At 36.5% G+C, this 20985-nt stretch overlaps 1 protein-coding gene across 3 annotated transcripts; it reads right to left on the bottom strand.

Annotated features, from left to right (window-relative positions):
• Nucleotides 1-927: 927 nt before the first annotated feature.
• LOC149204005 (uncharacterized) lies at nt 928-9190 on the bottom strand. Of its 3 annotated transcripts, none has more exons than XM_089393178.1 (3): nt 1563-1991; nt 1377-1455; nt 928-1301 (listed from the first exon to the last, which is right to left on the bottom strand). In XM_089393178.1, the coding sequence occupies exons 1-3, from the start codon at nt 1961-1963 to the stop codon at nt 1290-1292; spliced, it is 492 nt and encodes a 163-aa protein (XP_089249304.1). In that variant the 5' UTR covers nt 1964-1991; the 3' UTR covers nt 928-1289. The 3 variants fall into 3 exon arrangements, 2 of the variants coding, with proteins under 2 accessions (XP_089249304.1, XP_089249303.1); XM_089393177.1 differs by having other exon boundaries at nt 928-1281; nt 1563-1978; XR_016251731.1 differs by lacking the exon at nt 1563-1991 and adding an exon at nt 9076-9190 and having other exon boundaries at nt 1225-1281.
• Between the last annotated feature and the right edge of the window lie 11795 nt (nt 9191-20985).

Consider the following 20985-nt stretch of genomic DNA (forward strand, 5'->3'; position numbering starts at 1 on the left):
GAACAAGCACATCAGTAGCGGGATTAACCAGGTACGCAATTCCTAATCCGGTTATTAATTAGGAATAATTCTTAAGGTGTACAAGAGATGCATACTGAACAAGTACAGGTATTAATTGTACAGGTAGAGCAGAAAGGTATTATTTCTCTGAGTTATGTGACGGATAACTAGATAATGCTTACGTTTTTTTTTAAAAGAGAACTATTGTGAATAAATGTGTTTGACGAGGGTCACTCTGCAACTGTATTCTAATAAACATTATGAATGAACTAGGTGTCTGTAACTACCTTTGTAGACTACTAATTAAACAGAATGGAAATATCTTTATAATAAAGACAGTGTAAAGCTAAACGGAAAGACGAGAGCATGAAACTGTGAATATTAACATCAATTATGAGTTAACGCTGCTCGAACGAGAAACATTAAATACAGTTAGCAACTACACAGTCTATAGTGTAAAAGTAATAACTGCGTAGTGGACTATTATTTCGAAACAAAGCCGTAACCAGAAACTTCACACATAATATAACAGCGGTGCTCAACAACCGTAGCCTTGACTCCAAAGTGACAGAGCAAAGACCCGAGTATATTGTATATTGAAACCCTTAAGGATGTTGAACTATGACAGCACAGTGCTAATATAATGGAATATTATTTATGTGCTAACCCGGCGGAGGAGGGTTACCATATTAGTTGTTGCGGAAGGGTAGCCTCCGCACTCATAACACGAGTACAGGGCTCACCCAAAATCGCATATATATATATAAAGAAAAGAAAACAATGACTATGCATGTGAAACCCTTAACAGGTAACCAATGTAATCCATATAGTAACGAACCGTAAGCACTATACAGTCATGGATGGAATAGAACAGAACAAGCAGCAAGGCACGACACAAACCATCCATACGTACTGGCAATGCGAGAATGAAATTGAAATTAACCTCTATTGATAAATATGTGAGTCGAAAACTGTATAACTTAAGAAAACTGTGAAACACCCTTGTAGCCGTGAGAGGTCATAACAGACAAATGCGGTAAGCCGCAAGTAATACAACCAATATAATAACAGAGCTCATGTATTATTACATCTTTGTCAAACAGCTCCGAAGAGCATCCGAATATACAAATAATAACAGATGAACCTGAGCTCCTAAAACGTTCAATACATAACATCGAAATGAAGGGCGTAAACGCCAGAACCCTAAGATCTCATGCGGAGATGACAGACAGATAGAGACCGCCTGTAAGTGCACAAGAGGATGGAACATGACGGTTGGACCTGAGACATTAGGCATAAACCTGTCTCAGCCGGGGTCATCTCATATCAACACAGTGAAACCCTCAATAAAGACAGGTATATAATGGTAGGCTTACCTGCAAATGCCGCGGTGTCCAACCCTCCAGCGCGTTGTGTAGACCATCCTTGGACCGCATCAGACCTGTGCACACCTGTCTGTCAATGATAATCTCTGTTAGGGTATGATGAGGGTTCCAAGCTTACAAACAACTGAACAGGAAACCGTGGTAATAAAACATCATAAACGGAGGAATAACCATTACGTGGCAGGAGGATGCGAACCAGAGGAGCTGCAGAGGAACTTGCCGAAGGAGTGAAGGAGCTCAGCGGCTGCAACCGGAGCAAATGAACCTAGCCCGACGTTTCCAGTGGTTAAATATGGTTTACCAAACCCTAAAACAAGCTGAGCCGTCCGATAACGAGGAGTGATCACCATCGTAGATTTGGGCGGGAGTTCGGTGCGAACCCCAGAGCAGGTCAACCCTCCACGAGGCACGTGACAGCACGTGAAGATGAGCCATCTGGCCTCGGTCGGGGTGAGCTGGTTCTTCCGTGTTCTTGTGTGGCACTTCACAATGTTAGAACGGAGGTGTGACAGATATGGCCCACGCATAAACGTGTAATACATTAAAACTGTGGTAAACCCAAATCGATTGTAAGGCATTAACTAAAGTCTGAACATAGTTTAACACTTTATGCCGAACCAATGTTAATAGACTGCTATATATGTATACGCCTGTAGGGACAGTGTAATGGTCTGGCGGAAACATGAACATGGGTAAACTTGTATTTAAGGGGTGTGGTCTTAGGTGAGCCCACCTTGTAAACTGAAGGTCCGTAGTTCGATCCTGCGTGGAGGCACCATTTATTATACTCATTATTTTACTATTTTTTATTTTTCATTATGTTAAGGCAGTGAGATCGTGACAATGTGGTATCAGAGCAAGGTTCCAAAACTGTGGCCTCTGGAACAGCAAAGATCATCTTATAATGTATATATAGAAACAATGCAACTAATTGCCTTTCTTGTGTACCACCAGGAGAACCATACAGAGACAGCTACCTGCTAGCAGCTAATAGTAAGATGGAGGAAATGCCGGGAGCTGGCGGCATCCCTCAAGAAAATGCTGAGCTGTGGGTACAGCTTGGTGCTGAGACGCGCAGTACCAATCTGGCGATACTGCAAACTGTCCAGGAGCTGAAAGGTGAGATGGCGCGTCTGCGTGAGGACAATGCGCGATTAACAATGGAACAAGAAAGAATACTGAAAAGCTTGTCAGATAAACAAAATCCACCCTTAGCCAGCCCTAGTGCAGAACAGCAAAGGGGCACTGAGGAACGGGATTACGCACCTGAGCTTTCAGAAGAACAGGAAGACCATTCTGATAATGTGCAAGAGCAGCAAACCTCCAAGAGACAGAAAGTGGAATTACAGGGAGAATTCCGAAAAATCAAACCTCCACTTTTCGATGGAGAGCAGGAAGAAGCAGCAGAAGCCTGGTTGATTAATATTAATAAATATTTTCAACTTTATGAATATGACCAAAATCTGAAGGCACGGCTGGCTATTTTCCAGTTGCAGGGCAAAGCCACCTTGTGGTGGGAAGAGATTAAAATTGTGAAGGGAGTAAGTGAGCAAAGCATAACCTGGGAAAAATTTCAGAAATACTTTAAGGAGAGGTATTTAACTGAGCGCTTTTATGATGAGAAGGCGCGAGAATTCCATGACTTACGTCTAGGACAACAGTCCATGGATGAATTCATAAATCGCTTCACTTCTCTGCTTCGTTATGTGCCATACATAAAAGAGGAGAAGGCCAAGGTGCAGAGGTTCGTGAGTAGCCTACCAGCTTATATAAGGGAACGGATTGAGTTTGACAATCCCCGAACTATGGATGAGGCAATTCGGAAGGCTAGAATTTGTTACCAGCAGAACAAACAAAAAGGAGACATTCCAAGCAAGAGATGGAATGAAAGAAAAGGCAGCAGAGTTGCTGGAAATAACAAAGGCAGCCGTGGAAATGGTAGTAAAGGAGCTGGAAAGGGGCAGTTTAACAGAAGCACAAATAAGGGCACCTTCCGGGCTAAGCCAAGCGAGAGCAGAATCAGCGAACCACCTGCTAGATCGGAGATTGAGGGAACCAGACCTCCAGTTCAGTGTTGGGTATGTGAAGGACCGCACTACGCTGGAAATTGTCCACAGCGTAAAAGAGCTGATCAAATATCTCAAATCCATGAAGCCTCAACTGTTGGGGATGTGGCGCGCAGCGTAACAAGAATCAATGCAGCCTTAGAGGACTGGCAAGCGGAATACCAACCTTCCATGGTGGAATTCGAAGGTAAGATTTCAAACCTTTCTGTAGCTGTACTTATTGATCCAGGAGCTACTTTAAGTTATGTTAGTCCAAAAGTAGTGGAACATTGTAAGCTACCACCAGAAAAGTTCAAAAACCCATGGTTGGTCCAGTTAGCTACGGGAGCCAAAAGGCGGGTTTTAGCTAAAGTTAATAACTGTTCTTTCAGTATAGCTGGACAACCCGTAACGGCAGACCTGAATGTACTTCCATTAGGCTCTTATGACATTCTTATTGGTATGGATTGGCTGGAAAAGCACTGGTCATTGGTGAATTGTAAAACCAAGACCATATACTACAAAGATGATTTGGGGCAGCAGCAGGAATTGCAGGGAATTAAACATCCTGTTCAGATTCGACCTATCACTGCAACTCAGTTAGCTAAATGTATTAGAAAGAAATGTCAGATCTATGCCATACAAGTTGGCTATGCAAACCAGAAAGATAAGATGTCTGCATTAGATGATATTCCAGTGGTACAGGAATTTACAGATGTTTTTCCTGAAGAGGTACCGGGGCTGCCTCCAAAGAGGGACATAGACTTCACTATAGAGCTGATACCGGGGGCAGCACCCGTATCGCGGGCACCCTACCGAATGAGCGTACCAGAGTTAACAGAGTTGAAAATGCAGCTTCAAGAATTGTTGGATAAACAGTACATACGTCCCAGTGTATCACCCTGGGGAGCTCCGGTATTATTTGTGAAGAAGAAGGATGGGACCCTTCGCATGTGCATAGATTACCGGCAGCTGAATAAGCTCACGGTCAAAAACAAGTACCCCTTACCCAGGATAGATGAACTCTTTGATCAAGTGAAAGGGGCAAAAGTGTTTTCCAAGATTGATCTGCGATCTGGTTATCATCAGATCAGGATTAAAGATGAGGACATTGCCAAAACAGCTTTCCGTACACGCTATGGGCACTACGAATTTGTAGTGCTACCTTTTGGTTTGACCAATGCACCTGCCACCTTCATGTGTATGATGAACAGCGTGTTTCATCGGTTTTTAGATAAATTTGTGCTGATATTTATTGACGATATTCTGATATACTCTCGCTCCCAGCAGGAACATGAAGAACACCTTAGGTTGGTGTTGCAGACCCTTCGAGAACATCAGCTATACGCTAAATTCAGCAAATGCGATTTCTTCAAGGAGGAAATTCAGTATTTGGGACACGTGATTACTAAGGAAGGAATTGCTGTAGACCCGGAGAAGATAAAAACCATTATGGAATGGCCCATACCCAAGGATGTTGCTGATATCAGATCCTTTATGGGATTAGCTGGATATTACCGGAGGTTTGTGGAAGGTTTCTCTAGGATAGCCTATCCTATTACCTCCTTACAGAAAAAGGGGAAGGTATTTAGGTGGACATCAGAATGTCAGCAGAGTTTTGACCGCCTGAAGCACCTACTTACCACGACACCCATTTTGAGTATAGCTGATCCTAACAAGGATTATGTGGTATGCACCGATGCAAGCAAGGAGGGTGTGGGAGGGGTTCTAACGCAGGAAGGAAAGGTAATAGCGTATGAGTCAAGGAAACTAAAGGAACATGAACAGAAATATTCTGCTTATGATTTGGAATTAACAGCTGTTATTCATGCGCTGAAAATGTGGCGGCATTACCTCCTAGGGAGGAAATTTCTGCTGTTAACAGATCACCACAGCTTGACACATTATTTCAGCCAACCTACACTGAATGCAAGGCAAGGCCGATGGGTAGATTTCCTAAGTGGGTTTGATTTCGAAATAAAACATTTAAAGGGCAAGGAAAACAGAGTGGCTGATGCATTAAGTCGGAAGACTCACTGTTTATGTGAACTTTCAGCCAGCAAATGGCAGAGTTCACTAATTGAGCAAATAAAAACAGCAGCTGATCTTGACTCAGAATACCAGCATTTAAAACAGCAAGTACAGCAATCTGATAAGGAAAAATTACAGCTAGGATATACGCTAAATAGTGCTGGAATGTTGTGTTTTAATAAGAAAATGTATGTACCTGATGTAAAAGATCTTAGAAGGCTGGTTCTGGATGAGTTTCATATCAGCCATTACTCTGGTCATCCTGGATACCAGAAGATGATCACTGCGCTTAAGAAGGAGTACTATTGGCCAGGAATGAAGAAACAAGTGGAGTACTTGGCACGATGTTTGGAATGCCAGCAAATAAAGGCAGAACATCAGCACCCCGCTGGACTGCTACAGCCGTTGCCCATTCCGGAGTGGAAATGGGAAATCATTTCCATGGATTTCATAACAGGGTTGCCCCGAACAAAGAAAGGCAACGACTCTATTATGGTAGTGGTTGATAAGTTAAGTAAAGCAGCGCACTTTATTCCTGTGCAGTCCACCTACAAGGCGGTGCAGATTGCTCATCTCTTCATGAAAAATGTGTTCCGATTGCATGGGTTACCAAAGGTAATTATATCAGATCGCGATGTGAAATTCACCTCTACCTTTTGGAGGACATTGTTTGCCGAGTTAGGTACTCAGCTGAACTTCAGCACAGCTTATCACCCGCAGACTGATGGTCAGACCGAGCGAGTGAATCAGGTGCTGGAAGATATGTTGAGAGCATATGTAATGCTGAAACCAGGTCAATGGGAAGAATATTTACATCTGGTCGAATTTGCGTATAATAATGGATATCACACTTCGACTCAGTTAAGTCCCTTTGAGGTCCTGTATGGACGAAAGTGTCGTACACCCTCAAGTTGGGGTGGACCGGAAGACAAGCTGAATTTGGGTCCGGAAATGCTTAAAGACATGGAAGACATGGTAAGAAAGGTGCGTGCAAACTTAAAAGCTGCACAAGATAGACAGAAAAGCTTTGCGGACAGGAAAAGAAGATTCACGGAATACAAAGTTGGCGACCATGTGTTTGTGAGGATACAAACCAGAAGGAGCGCCCTGCAGTGGAGCGGATGCGCCAAGCTGGCTCCACGATACTTTGGACCTTTCCAGATCTTGGCTAGAGTGGGGCCAGTGGCCTACCAACTTGCCATGCCAAGTCACATTAAGATTCACAATGTATTCCATGTGTCTGTCCTAAAGAAATATGTATATGACTCTAAACATGTTATTCGATGGCAAGATGTGCGGGTAAGAATCAATCAGGATGTTTGATTAAACAACTATATTTTGTAAGAAACTGATTAATGGTATTGGTGGTTTGCAGGTCGAACCGGAAGGCGAGGTCCTGGTCGAACCGCAGAGCATTCTCGACCGGAGAGAAGTGCGGCTGCGGAAACGGGTTATTACCCAAGTTAGAGTGTTGTGGCAGCACTATGGACCTGAGGAAGCCACATGGGAAGACGAGGAACTCATTAGAAAAACTTACCCACATTTATTTAATGAGAGAAGACATCGGGACGATGTCCAATCTCAGGGGGGGAAGATGTAATGACCCTGGTAATTCGTAAATCTGGATATTACTATAGTAAAAACTGTGAAGTGGTTACTCATTGTTTGAATGACATTATTAATGAAAAGTTGATTATTGAATTATGTTACATATGTATGTTCTTGAAAATGCTGGCAACTTCCTGAAGGAGGATTTCTATTTTTAGTGAATCAGTTTTAAAACTGATGCAACTGCTTCTCACCCAAGGAAAAGTCCTGGGAAGGAAAAGTCTCTGGGCTGTTGGGGAACAGGCAGAGAAAAGATTTCCAAGAGAGAGCAGAAGGAAAAGAGGGTTAAGTCTGGTAATGACCAGATAACCTAGCACAGAGAAGTGCAACAGTCTTGTTGAGGGCTGCAGGCCTGCAAGACGGCTCGGGGGGAGAATCCAGCGAAGTGGATCTCAAGGTTGGGAGGATAAGAGCGAAAATATTGCAGGTGATTTCTGAGAACAAGCACATCAGTAGCGGGATTAACCAGGTACGCAATTCCTAATCCGGTTATTAATTAGGAATAAGTCTTAAGGTGTACAAGAGATGCATACTGAACAAGTACAGGTATTAATTGTACAGGTAGAGCAGAATGGTATTATTTCTCTGAGTTATGTGACGGATAACTAGATAATGCTTACGTTTTTTAAAAGAGAACTATTGTGAATAAATGTGTTTGACGAGGGTCACTCTGCAACTGTATTCTAATAAACATTATGAATGAACTAGGTGTCTGTAACTACCTTTGTAGACTACTAATTAAACAGAATGGAAATATCTTTATAATAAAGACAGTGTAAAGCTAAACGGAAAGACGAGAGCATGAAACTGTGAATATTAACATCAATTATGAGTTAACGCTGCTCGAACGAGAAACATTAAATACAGTTAGCAACTACACAGACTATAGTGTAAAAGTAATAACTGCGTAGTGGACTATTATTTCGAAACAAAGCCGTAACCAGAAACTTCACACATAATATAACAGCGGTGCTCAACAACCGTAGCCTTGACTCAAAAGTGACAGAGCAAAGACCCGAGTATATTGTATATTGAAACCCTTAAGGATGTTGAACTATGACAGCACAGTGCTAATATAATGGAATATTATTTATGTGCTAACCCGGCGGAGGAGGGTTACCATATTAGTTGTTGCGGAAGGGTAGCCTCTGCACTCATAACACGAGTACAGGGCTCACCCAAAATCGCATATATATATATATAAAGAAAAGAAAAGAATGACTATGCATGTGAAACCCTTAACAGGTAACCAATGTAATCCATATAGTAACGAACCGTAAGCACTATACAGTCATGGATGGAATAGAACAGAACAAGCAGCAAGGCACGACACAAACCATCCATACGTACTGGCAATGCGAGAATGAAATTGAAATTAACCTCTATTGATAAATATGTGAGTCGAAAACTGTATAACTTAAGAAAACTGTGAAACACCCTTGTAGCCGTGAGAGGTCATAACAGACAAATGCAGTAAGCCGCAAGTAATACAACCAATATAATAACAGAGCTCATGTATTATTACATCTTTGTCAAACAGCTCCGAAGAGCATCTGAATATACAAATAATAACAGATGAACCTGAGCTCCTAAAACGTTCAATACATAGACACATAAATGAAGGGCGTAACGCCATAACCCTAAGGTCTCATGCGGATCAAACAGGCATAAAGAGACCGCCTGCTAAGCGCACAAGAGGTTGGACATGGTGTTGGACCTGAGACATTAGGCATAAAACACAAGCCCTGTCTCAGCCAGAGTCATCGCACATCAACACAGTGAATCCCTCAATAAAGACAGGTATATAATGGTAGGCTTACCTGCAAATGCCACGGTGTCCAACCCTCCAGCGCGTTGTGTAGACCATCCTTGGACCGCATCAGACCTGTGCACACCTATCTGTCAATGATAATCTCTGTTAGGGTATGATGAGGGTTCCAAGCTTACAAACAACTGAACAGGAAACCGTGGTAATAAAACATCATAAACGGAGGAATAACCCTTACCTGGCAGGAGGATGCGAACCGGAGGAGCTGCAGAGGAACTTGCCGAAGGAGTGAAGGAGCTCAGCGGCTGCAACCGGAGCAAATGAACCTAGCCCGACGTTTCCGGTGGTTAAATATGGTTTACCAAACCCTAAAACAAGCTGAGCTGTCCGATAACGAGGAGTGATCACCATCGTAGATTTGGGCGGGAGTTCGGTGCGAACCCCAGAGCAGGTCAACCCTCCACGAGGCACGTGACAGCACGTGAAGATGAGCCATCTGGCCTCGGTCGGGGTGAGCTGGTTCTTCCGTGTTCTTGTGTGGCACTTCACAATGTTAGAACGGAGGTGTGACAGATATGGCCCACGCATAAACGTGTAATACATTAAAACTGTGGTAAACCCAAATCGATTGTAAGGCATTAACTAAAGTCTGAACATAGTTTAACACTTTATGCTGAACCAATGTTAATAGACTGCTATATATGTATACGCCTGTAGGGACAGTGTAATGGTCTGGCGGAAACATGAACATGGGTAAACTTGTATTGAAGGGGTGTGGTCTTAGGTGAGCCCACCTTGTAAACTGAAGGTCCGTAGTTCGATCCTGCGTGGAGGCACCATTTATTATACTCATTTGTTTTACTATTTTTTATTTTTCATTATGTTAAGGCAGTGAGATCGTGACAATGTCTAATTAAAATGAAATATTTCCATCTACTTTAAATTGTATTTAACCTATATTTATTAAAATATAACTCACAATAGAGATAACAAAGTCCAAAATATTGTTAGAGTGAAACTATGAAAGAGAGACGTGCATAACAAAAGTTTGATCTCTCTCAACTTTTTATAGATAGTAATGGCTAAAATGTATCTACATTGGTTACACATACACATATGAAATGAGTTATTTTCCTTGATTGTGAGAATCGGTTTTATATATATATATATATATATATATATATATATATATATATATATATATATATATATATATATATAACTGATTCTCACAATCAAAGAAAATAACACATTTCATATGTGTGTATGTGTAACCATATATATATAGATAATGCTAAAATAAATTACAAATTTCCTGTATTGTGAGTCAAAAAAATATATTGGCAATAAAAGTATTTGTGAAATTATAATCTTATTTGTTTAAATTGCATTTTTGAATGTATGAATAAATTCAACTCCTTCAAAATTTTATTGGTCAATTCTCAGCATCTCACCCACACTAATTGAAAACATAACATTTTTTCTCTTTCAATTACTTCATCTCTTTATATAAAGTTAATATAAAAAATATGTTACTTAAATATAGAAGGAATTGCATAATAAATTTTAATATAATATAATCAACAAACCCATCAAATTTTATAATTCTTTTAATATTTTTTATTATTATTATAATCAACACTATTTTTCTATTTAATAAATATTTTATTTTCATTTTAAAAAATAAACATATCAACTTTATAGTGAACATGAAATAATTACATATCTCTCTCACAGTAATGTTCTTCTGGATATAATAAAATATACTATCTAAAATATACAAATAAACAAACTAATTAAAAAAATAAAACTAGAAAGAAATATCCAAAAAGATTCCATAAAAATAAGATTTAATAAATACTATAATAATATCATAAACCAAAAGCATTCCATTATTTTCGTACACACATATATATATGCAAACTATACATTAAAATTTATAAAAAGTAAATAAATATATATCTATTTGGTAAATATTTGCAATCTCTAATATTAATATATAAATTAATTATAATATCACAACAACAAAAATTAAGTTAAGAGATTTTTTTAAGTCAAAATTATATTCATTCTTCAAAAATATGTACATCGAAAGTAGCAAAAAAAAACAGGTCATCTCACCCCAACCAAGTTTGTTGACCACCACATACATCATATGAAAAAAGTACAAAAAGGAAACTAAGGACATCATCCAAAATCAAGAAGGCCAAACACACTAGAAGACAAGTAAAACATAGAAAACGCCTGTCATCTGACGTGCTGTCCGAGGAGGAGGCAGAGGTCAAAAATAACATTGGACATGCTCCTCGAAATGAACCATCCAGGACTCCAGCATCTTTACCTTCTCCGATAGCAAGTTATGTCCTCACCAAACCACCACAATAAGCTCCCAACTGTGGTACTAAAACTAGTGCAATTTATCCAAGGTAGCTCCCAGTTTTGCATGTTCCTCCCATCAGATCCTTTCAGCAGTTTCCAATCGCTACAACAGGGATTGAATCAGGTTTCTACGATTTTCCAGGCACCAGTGTTGAATGATCCTCAAACCAAGAACTGAAGACTCTACACCACCTCACCATTCCGAGCCGCTACATCGCCGAGCCCTGTCCCTCACTAGCATTTGCGACGATCAATGACCATGGCCCTTCGCCGATTCACCACACCCTCAAACACCCCACACAATAGCCACCATATTTGAGGAGCTTCCCGCTGACTTGCCACCGTGACGAGCCACACACACCTCCACCCCCTGCTCCGAGTTCTGCAATTGAGAAGCCCAATCACCCCATCCCTCCAATCTGGGTTCTGGAGGGAGGGGGTACCACCCTCTTCTCAAGGTTAGACACATCGACCCTGGACTAGAAACTTCATCTTCCATGCAGAAGACCCTCCAGGAACACCTGACCCACACCTATTAGGCTCTCCACACATGGTGCAGAGACTAGCAACCTCGTAGACAGGGCTACGAACTTGCACCAACCGAAATCACACAACACCACATAGACTCAAGAGATTCACCACCCCACGAGTCACTTCACCCTAGGCTCGAACACAGAGAGGTACTAAAATTCGAATAATTCAGATGTACGAGGGCTAGAAGAAGCACAAAATTTTCCACCACACTATGAGGACCTCGCCCCCAACCACACCAGAGAAAAAAAATCACTTATACCTCCAAGATTCTTGCTCCCATCCCCACAAAAGACGTATAAAAACTCACATGGGGAATCCAAACAACCCAATTACGGGCCCAAAAGCCAAAAGATGAAATCCATCTACATAACTGCCATCCCTCCTAAGATAAATGTTTCCTGCACAGTCCATTCCAACCACCGAAAGACCCATATCCACAAAACACCAATGCACAAGTCAAGTAGAAGCTCCCGAAGGCTAATTTCACTGGGAAGCACAATTGAGAACCACTAAAAAAGGCCCTTGTAGTAGGAAAGTTACCAATTGACATAGCTAATAGCCTATGGGTGAACCGTGTTTCTGGGTGCACCACCCTGCCAACAAAAGCAATGTCACTTCCTTCTCCAATGAGAAAAGAACTAGGAAATAACATGAAGCCAAAATGAAACATGAATGAAGTCCCCATCGACCACTCTTGATCTTAGAACGACGTCTCCCATGCTAGTCACAACGCTATTAAATTCCACATGGATACCATTACTCCTCTCCATATGTTAGGTGAAATGCGAGAGAAGGGGGGTGCCCTCAACCCTGGCGCTAATTGTTGGTCATCATAGGCCACGAGTCATCATGGGCCACGAGGTACCTCGTGCACTATATCCATCACCCCATTGGGGAAAGTGGAGATAAATTTACTCTTCATTTTTCATAAAAATATACACAAAGTAAAAGAAATAAAAAATAAAAAATGCCATAATATGTACTATGTACTTATTTGATAAATATTTACAATCTCTAACATTAATATGAAAATTAATTATAACACCACAACAGCCCAAGGTAAGTGAAGATAATAAATTTATTCTTCATTTTTCATCAATATAAACCAAAACGTGAAAATAAGATAATATGCTATTAAAACTAACTGCATAGTTAAGTAATTTTTAACCCATTTCTTAAATTAACCAATTCTTTTTTAACGGGTCATTTTATCATCCTAATAATGATAGGTGAGAACATGTACCCGGTTTTTATCTTCAATTTTCAAATGAGACTAGTTTTTAGATAAGTACGACAAATTTGTTGTTGTGCGAGAGGTTGTTTCTAATTAAAAATTTGTTGTTGTGCGAGAGGTTGTTTCTAATTAAAATTCTTAACTTAATATAGAAGAGATGTTGTAAAGGCTTATTATATTTGGTTCTATAAACAATAATAATAATAATAATAAATAAACATTGTTAAAATAAAAAAAAATGTATTCCATGGTATACACTTATGGTATAGACCCATAGTATTCATGTAAACCATAACAATAACTCTTAAACAATTATAAAAAGTATTCATATTAAATTTTATACCTTACATCTTAAACTTAAATTCAATTAAAGTGGATAACAATATTTAAATTTTATTTATTTATTTTCTAAACTAAAAAATAATAATAATAAATTATTAATAAGAGCAAGTATATCAACAATACCAGTCAAGATCCATTTTAACTTTGGATCTACCAAGTGTTTAGACATCAAAACACTTTGCGTAGGGTTTTGCACCTCATGAGTTTTATCTTTTCTTGCGGGCATTATTTATATATTTTCTTTTTATTAATATTTTATTATTATTGTCCACATGGCCTTGGATAAAGAGTGATTGAGTGCCTTGTTAAGACACTGCTAGAAGTTAAGTCATTGGTTCAATTTCCTACCCTATTTAAGAGTTACCTTTAGACATGACTATAATGTAACCTCACCATTATCAAAATTTATATATATTAATTTTTAATTTAATAAATAATTAAATCATTTTAAATATTTAATTATTTTATTTAAATTTAATTTTAGGATGTAATATATTAAATTTATAATAAATACATTTTATCGCTTAAGTTTTATGGTTTAAATAATATTTAGAAATGAAAAAACATTTGTTCTTTATATAAAATATAAAAATATTTCTTATATTAAAAATCAAAATAAAATCAAAATATTCTAACTTGATATTAATTAAATATTTTGTCTTCAAATTTATACAAACAATTTACTTCTAATTTTGCATAAACTATTTTACATTTGTTTTTCCTTTTTATCTAGTAAAATTCTTTCAAAGCACAACTTATATTACATAAGATATTTCATAAAATATATTAACAATAAAAGTTAGAAGAACGTTTCTATTCATATATTAAACTTATATTACATAAGATATTTCATAAAATATATTAACAATAAAAGTTAGAAGAACGTTTCTATTCATATATTAATTCACTATTTTATTTATTTATTTATTTCTATTTATTGATAGACTTCTTCCATAAATTAATTGATTTGTCTTAAACATTTTGTAAAATATATTCACAATAATAATTAAAGGAAAATTTCTATTGATATAACAATTAAAATTTTAAAAGAAAAAAAACAAAATTTTCAAATAAAAAGTTAACAAGGGTAATAGCTACAACACAACATAGTCCTTGCCTCTACAACTAATTAATTGATTAAGGCCATGCTTCTTTTTATGTGGTGCACATTTTTTTGATATTCAAGAATGCTCGCATTTCCACAATTTGGAGTTAGGTTTATGTGCATTCTGAGGAGAAAATCTTAACTTGATACAATCTCTGTTCCTTAATAGATTCTGTCACACTCAATTTCCCTTCACACCCTTTCTCCTTCCTCCACATATTACAAAATTAGCCTTTTTTTATGCCATGATTGCATACTAAATTAGCTTTACGCACACTACGGAGGAAAAAAGCTTGACTCGATATAGTCCCTTCTCTTTAACAGACTCCTCCACTGATCAAGGTGGATATTGGTGGCCACCATCCAAGTCCACTTGGAACCCAACCATTGTTTCTTTTAGCTTTTCAGTTTCCTTAATTGTAGCACAATTTACTATTTTTAGCAGTTTTTCAGGTCCTGAACTTCTAGAGCCATTTTTAAGGCCCGAAACGACTCTTTTGGAAACAAATGGGAGTAACATGGGTCCAAAGTCCTATTTTTCTCTTCCCAAAGTTGTATTTCTCAGATAGATCTTTATAATGAGATATTGTGCACGTTAAATGGAGATCATATGCCAAAGTTAGGAACCCGGGAAGTTGATGTACCAATTTACCCAAACGAGGTCCACAGTTTGGCATTTCATATTCTAGGGTTAGGTTTTTGGATGTTTAGTTTTTTCCATTGTTTCTCAACAATAAATAGGCCTTCAAGCCTCATTGTAACATAGTTCAGAGGAATGTAGCCGCCATATCTCTGCTCAGAGATAAGCTACCATCACCCTAGCTAGTTTATTTCCATTTAAGTTTGTAAGCATATTTCAGTATTTTATAGTAATGAAATGAAGTATTATTTCTATTGCATCTCTATTTGTATTGTTATATATGTAATTTTTTGTGTTCCTACTTAAATTCGAATCATCCACACCTAATTTATCTAGACACCTTTTCTTCTTCTTCTACATATCACAAAAGTATCCTTTTTTTATGCCTCAACTCCACATACTAAATTAGCATTATGAAAATTGCAAAGGAAGAAAGTTAGACTTAATATTATGCACACCCTTTCTTCCGCACTTCCCATAGACCCATTTTCGGACACCAAAATAGTAGAAGTTAGCCCTCCCTCCCTTGCCTTTAGTTCTGGAATCATTGGCTAGAGCATTGTCTCGAAATGAATCGATACTCAAGAGACTTTTACTGCAAGGTATAAAAATAAATAAATAAATTGATACTTTGTTTCTTTTGGATTTTATTTCCTACAAAACAATTAGAATTTCCACAACTCATTTTTCCTTGTAGGTTATTTACTTAGGCTTTTGTATCACTTTTCTAATTTCATTTACGAATCTAGATACTATTGAATCCTTTGAATCCTCAAATCTACTAAACTAAACTAGAACTGAACTTCTCTAGGAAGGTAAAATGATTGCAGAGTGTGGAGATTTACCTATATATGTGGTAGTATAGCTCTTACATAGCACATCAATCCCACACAATGAAACACGCCTTTGTAATCCATAATGAAAGCTTTATCCATATCTTCGCATTCCAAATTTCCACATTTTTACAACAAACAAATTGACAACTTAGCAAATCGCATAGAAAAGTACATTGGAAAAAGGTATTCATAACAAGAACCCTCAAAAACTAATCGAATATGTGTTTCCAACATGCATGTCAGCAAACATAGGATGGACACTTGGTGAATGCAACTAGAAACATGTTACTTGTTAATATTCCATTAGGTTCTACATTCTAATTTGCTTTTATGTTCATGAAAGCTTCATAAAACTTAGATTTATTTGAGCATTTGTGAATTGAACACTTATTGTTCAACATTAAATGAAACATGTTTTTAATTTGTTATGTTTGTGGTAGAACAAGTGTGCAAAATAACAAACATAACTGTGCCATGATGTTCCACACTTGCTCATGTATTCTTTCTCTACATGGTTCTCACACATACCTTGATGTCACACAAAGGGGAAGGCATAATGATAGTGGAATAAGATTTAATTGTGTGAAATGTGGAGGATTCCTTATAGACGTGCAATTGTAGCTCTTACATAGCACCTCAATCCCACATAACGAAAGCCACCTTCTTCCATAATGAAAGCTTGATTTGTATCTCTGCATTTCAAATAGTTCAGCCATAAAAATCTGTACTTATGTATGCATTCTCCCTCCGTACAATTATCCCACACACCTTCCTTCTACACAATACTAGTTTTTAGTCAATTGAAGCCAATGAAACCATATCTTAGTTCAAAACGTATTAGCATATCTCTCAAAGTGAACATTTTTGATACAAACAACTCCAATTTTATGTGAAGGGAGCCTCCTTCACACTCTGCATTTGTATAAGGATCTTCATGTTATCAAATGCACTAAAATCTAGATACCATACTTCCACATAATCTGTTATTAAGGAACCGCAGAGGAAAAAACCTTGAATTGATATAGACACTACTCCTTAACAGAATCCTCTGTACTCAATTTCTTTGCACACCCTTTCTCCTTCCTCCACATATCACAAAATTAGCCTTCTTTTTGCTATTCATCTAATCCACATACTAAACTAGTGTTATTTACAGTTCAAAGGAAGAAATATTGACTTGATATTTAGTACACCCTTTCTTTCACACTTCCCATATGCCCATTTTCCTGACAACAAAATAGTTGGCAAATGAAACTACAAGCATGTTACTTGTTAAAATTTCGTTAGATTCTCCATGCTAATTTGATATTTATGTGCATGAAATATTTCTAAAGCTTATATTTCTTTGAGCATTTGTGAATTGAACACTTATTTTCCAACATTAAATGAAATGTGATTTTAATTTGTGAGTTCTTCAGAAGTAAAATTGTGCACAATAACAAAAAAAAATGTGCTATGATGTTCCACACTATTTCATACATTCTCTCTTTGCATAGTTCTCCCGCATAGCTTCCAGTCACATAAAGAGGCAAGAAAAATGATAGTGAATAACCTTTAATTGGGAAAAGTGCAAAGGTTTCCTTATAGACGTGGTACTCTAGCTCTTACATAGCAAGTCAATCATGTAAAAGAAAGCAACGTTCCTCCAAAATGAAAGCTTGATCCATATCTCCGCATTCTGAACTGTTCTACTGTAAATTTTGATACTTCCACATGAATTTTTCCTCTATATAGTTCTCCTATACACATTCCTTTCACACAATACCATTTTTTAAATGATTGAATCCATCGAAACCACATCTCAATTCAAAATAGATTAGCGCATCTCTCAAAGCAAAGATTATTGAGATAAAGAACTCTAGTATTTTGCAAAGGAAGTTTCCCTTGTACTCTACATTCATATAATTATATTCACATTATCAAACGCACTAAATGTTAGATATTGTACTTTTGTTAGAGATGATTGACTCTCGTAAGAAGCAAAATGCAAATCTGTTCAATATATTTAAATTATTTGTCAAAGAGAAAAAACCTCAAAAGGACCAAATGTATTATTAAGGCTATGTCTCTTTATTAATCAAATAATTAGTGGGATGTTTATCCGATTAACATCTATCACAAACTATTGAAATAATTTAGTATTGGAGCATGTGAGAAAGGACAAGTGTGTATGGTACCCATATATGGAAAATTGTGTCAAGGCAAAAATGATTGTGAAGATGCGGGAACTTGGAGTGACAAACACTGATTACATTGCAAATGAGTCCACACTTAGCATTTAAGAATTAATTAAAGGATAGTAGTACTATTAACATCTATTCAACAAATCGATACACAATCATGTCATTGCTCAAGTGCTTTATAGAATTTACTTTGATCCATTGTGTAATGATTACTAGCTACAAACATATCAATAAAATTGTATCTATCGATATTATAAAATACTATTTTCAACATCTTTTCATTGAATTGACAAATAATGATAACATTGTTTGAGTGATTAATAACATTTATTGTTTGTAAAAAAATCAAGATTATGCAGAGGTCTCCACAACTAGTATGCCTCATAGAAAATTGAAACGATTTGTAGATCTCCATTGTACACTTCTATTTTCATATTTCTTTTCCACAATGGAAGCTTCCTCCATATCTTCACACTCCGCACATGTATAGTAATTATTGGTCGTAAACATACCAATAAGAGGATATGTATCGATATTATAAAATACTCTTTTCCCATTTATTCAGTGAATCGACATGTAATCAACACATTTGTTAACAAGTATCCATTATAACTTATTGAAACGACATGTTTCACACACTTCTTGTGCACATTGCCTTATTTTCCTTCAATATTTTGGCGATTATCACATTTAAAAGAATAATCGATACATAATTAGGACATTGTAAAAACCTAATTAAGGATTAATTCTATGATTAACATATATCTTTTCAAATATTAATGGCAAGTACTATTAAGATCATAAGCATTTGTAGTAGAGTAATGGTAAAATCATTATATATTTAGAGCTTATGTGAATTCAAGTCTATTGAATTTTGCTAATGGTTTTTGTTTCTTGATTCTTGTTTATTCATGTTAAAAAATTGTTGCATTTTTATGTTGTTTAGAGTAAGAGGAAATTGTAATGGATACCTATACTCAGGCTATTTACATATGAAACATGCTTTGAGAAACAATGTAACCATGCATAGATCTCTATTTTTTATACCAATTACTTAGATAAAATCACATTGAATATAATAAAGCATCAACTGTTATTTTTCCAAATTACATGAATTATGGACTTTGTTCTAATTGCATGTAATCTAGTTACCACTTACTAGTTTTTCTATTAATGATAGAACACAAACTACACATTACTTTCATAAATTAATCCCACATCCGCGCACTCCACAAATTTCAATCTGAGGCATAACCATTTCATTATTAACCTTAATTAATTTTTTGATATTTACTTATCATTGTTCCAAAAAGTTGGTATGTGCAGATGGGTAACATATATGAAAGTGTAAAAAAGAATGAATGAAAGTTCTATCGCACATATTTCTTTTCTCCCATCCTTCCGGTCTGGTAGAACATAAACTAGCTGCAGAGCAATGCTAATGCATGTATTCATTGAATAAAGAGTGAAAATACTATTTTATAATATGAATCGATTTGTTAAAAAAATAATCATTATACAGTGTTGATTTATCAAATAAATATTACGTTAACGGGAAAGGGAAATAGAGAAATATGCAAATTAAGTAACATAAATATTTTAAAATTAGGAAAACATTTTTTGGGGAAAATAATATTTTACACCCAAAGCAAAGCAATGACTAAACCAGTGACAATCTACATTGACATAGGGTATAGCTAATGAATTAAAGAGACACATAGATAAATGTCAGACATGGAAATTAAATGCTACTTATTCAGAAAATATGATGATATGTTATTCTTTTATTTTAGAATTCAATAACGAATTAAGGTGGAAGGATTCTATGCTTCTATTTCAGTATTTTGTATTCTTATTAATTGTTGTTATTTAACTTTTCTTTTGTAATATGTGACTATTAATTTAAATAGTTTCTTTTGGGACTAGGTCCTAGTTCATTGCAATGCAAGTCTAAGTTTTGTTGTTGTTATTAACTAACTTGTTGTCTTATTTAATATAAAATATTTTGGTTGTTTATCCTGTCCATATAATTAGTGTATCTGAGTCCTTTTTTAAGCTAAAATATAAAATGCCACACAAACGAGGAAACGTGAGGCGTGGAGTTGGTGAATGAGAAGAGTCAAAATGACATCACGTAGAGAGAATTTGTTAGGGGGAGGCTATAGATCCTAGCCCTGTCAACATATTTCATTTTAAGAACTCTACATTTGATCAATGCAAATTTGGGAATGAGCTTACATATATCAAAATGCTTCTATAACAACTCGTAAGAAAAAAACATGGTGACTGGAATATTATCATCTCATTCATGAATGATCTCCAACACAAACAATGGCAGGTGCATGATAAATTAGCAAATTTCCAGAGGGTCAAGAGCGTTTATAGGAGAAACTAAATTTCATTGAAGGAAGATTGGCTCATATCGAGAAACATCTAATGAACACAATTATGCAGCTACACCTTAGTGTCCATTTTTAGTTATTTTTTCATGCTATTAGATATTATCACTTTAATGGGTTTCCCTTGGACACCTCTAATATTAATTTATTTTCCTTATGAGAAAAATATTATGAAAATATCTTGGAAATTAAAGGACACTTTTCCTAATTGCTTTATCCATTGGACCTTGAATAAAAAATCATCACCACCGCTTTGGATTGAAATCATGGGACTAACCAATAAATACTCCCCCATATTCTTTGTAATATTATTTCACTTCTCTAAACAATTTGTGGTACCTCCATCTGCAATCACAACTTGAAATTCTAGCGCTAGATATACAAAGAAATTCATTTTTTTTCCAATTTATAATTGATGAAGTTATGAGTACTACCTAAATCAATCAATATTATTACCCTTTTCCTTATGAAATATCCTTCTATCGTGAGGTTTGTG

Source organism: Pinus tabuliformis, chromosome 1_2 (genome assembly GCF_031772625.1).
Source record: "Pinus tabuliformis cultivar Carrire ecotype Pingquan chromosome 1_2, CPIR1, whole genome shotgun sequence".
In the NCBI taxonomy this organism is placed as follows: domain Eukaryota; kingdom Viridiplantae; phylum Streptophyta; class Pinopsida; order Pinales; family Pinaceae; genus Pinus; species Pinus tabuliformis.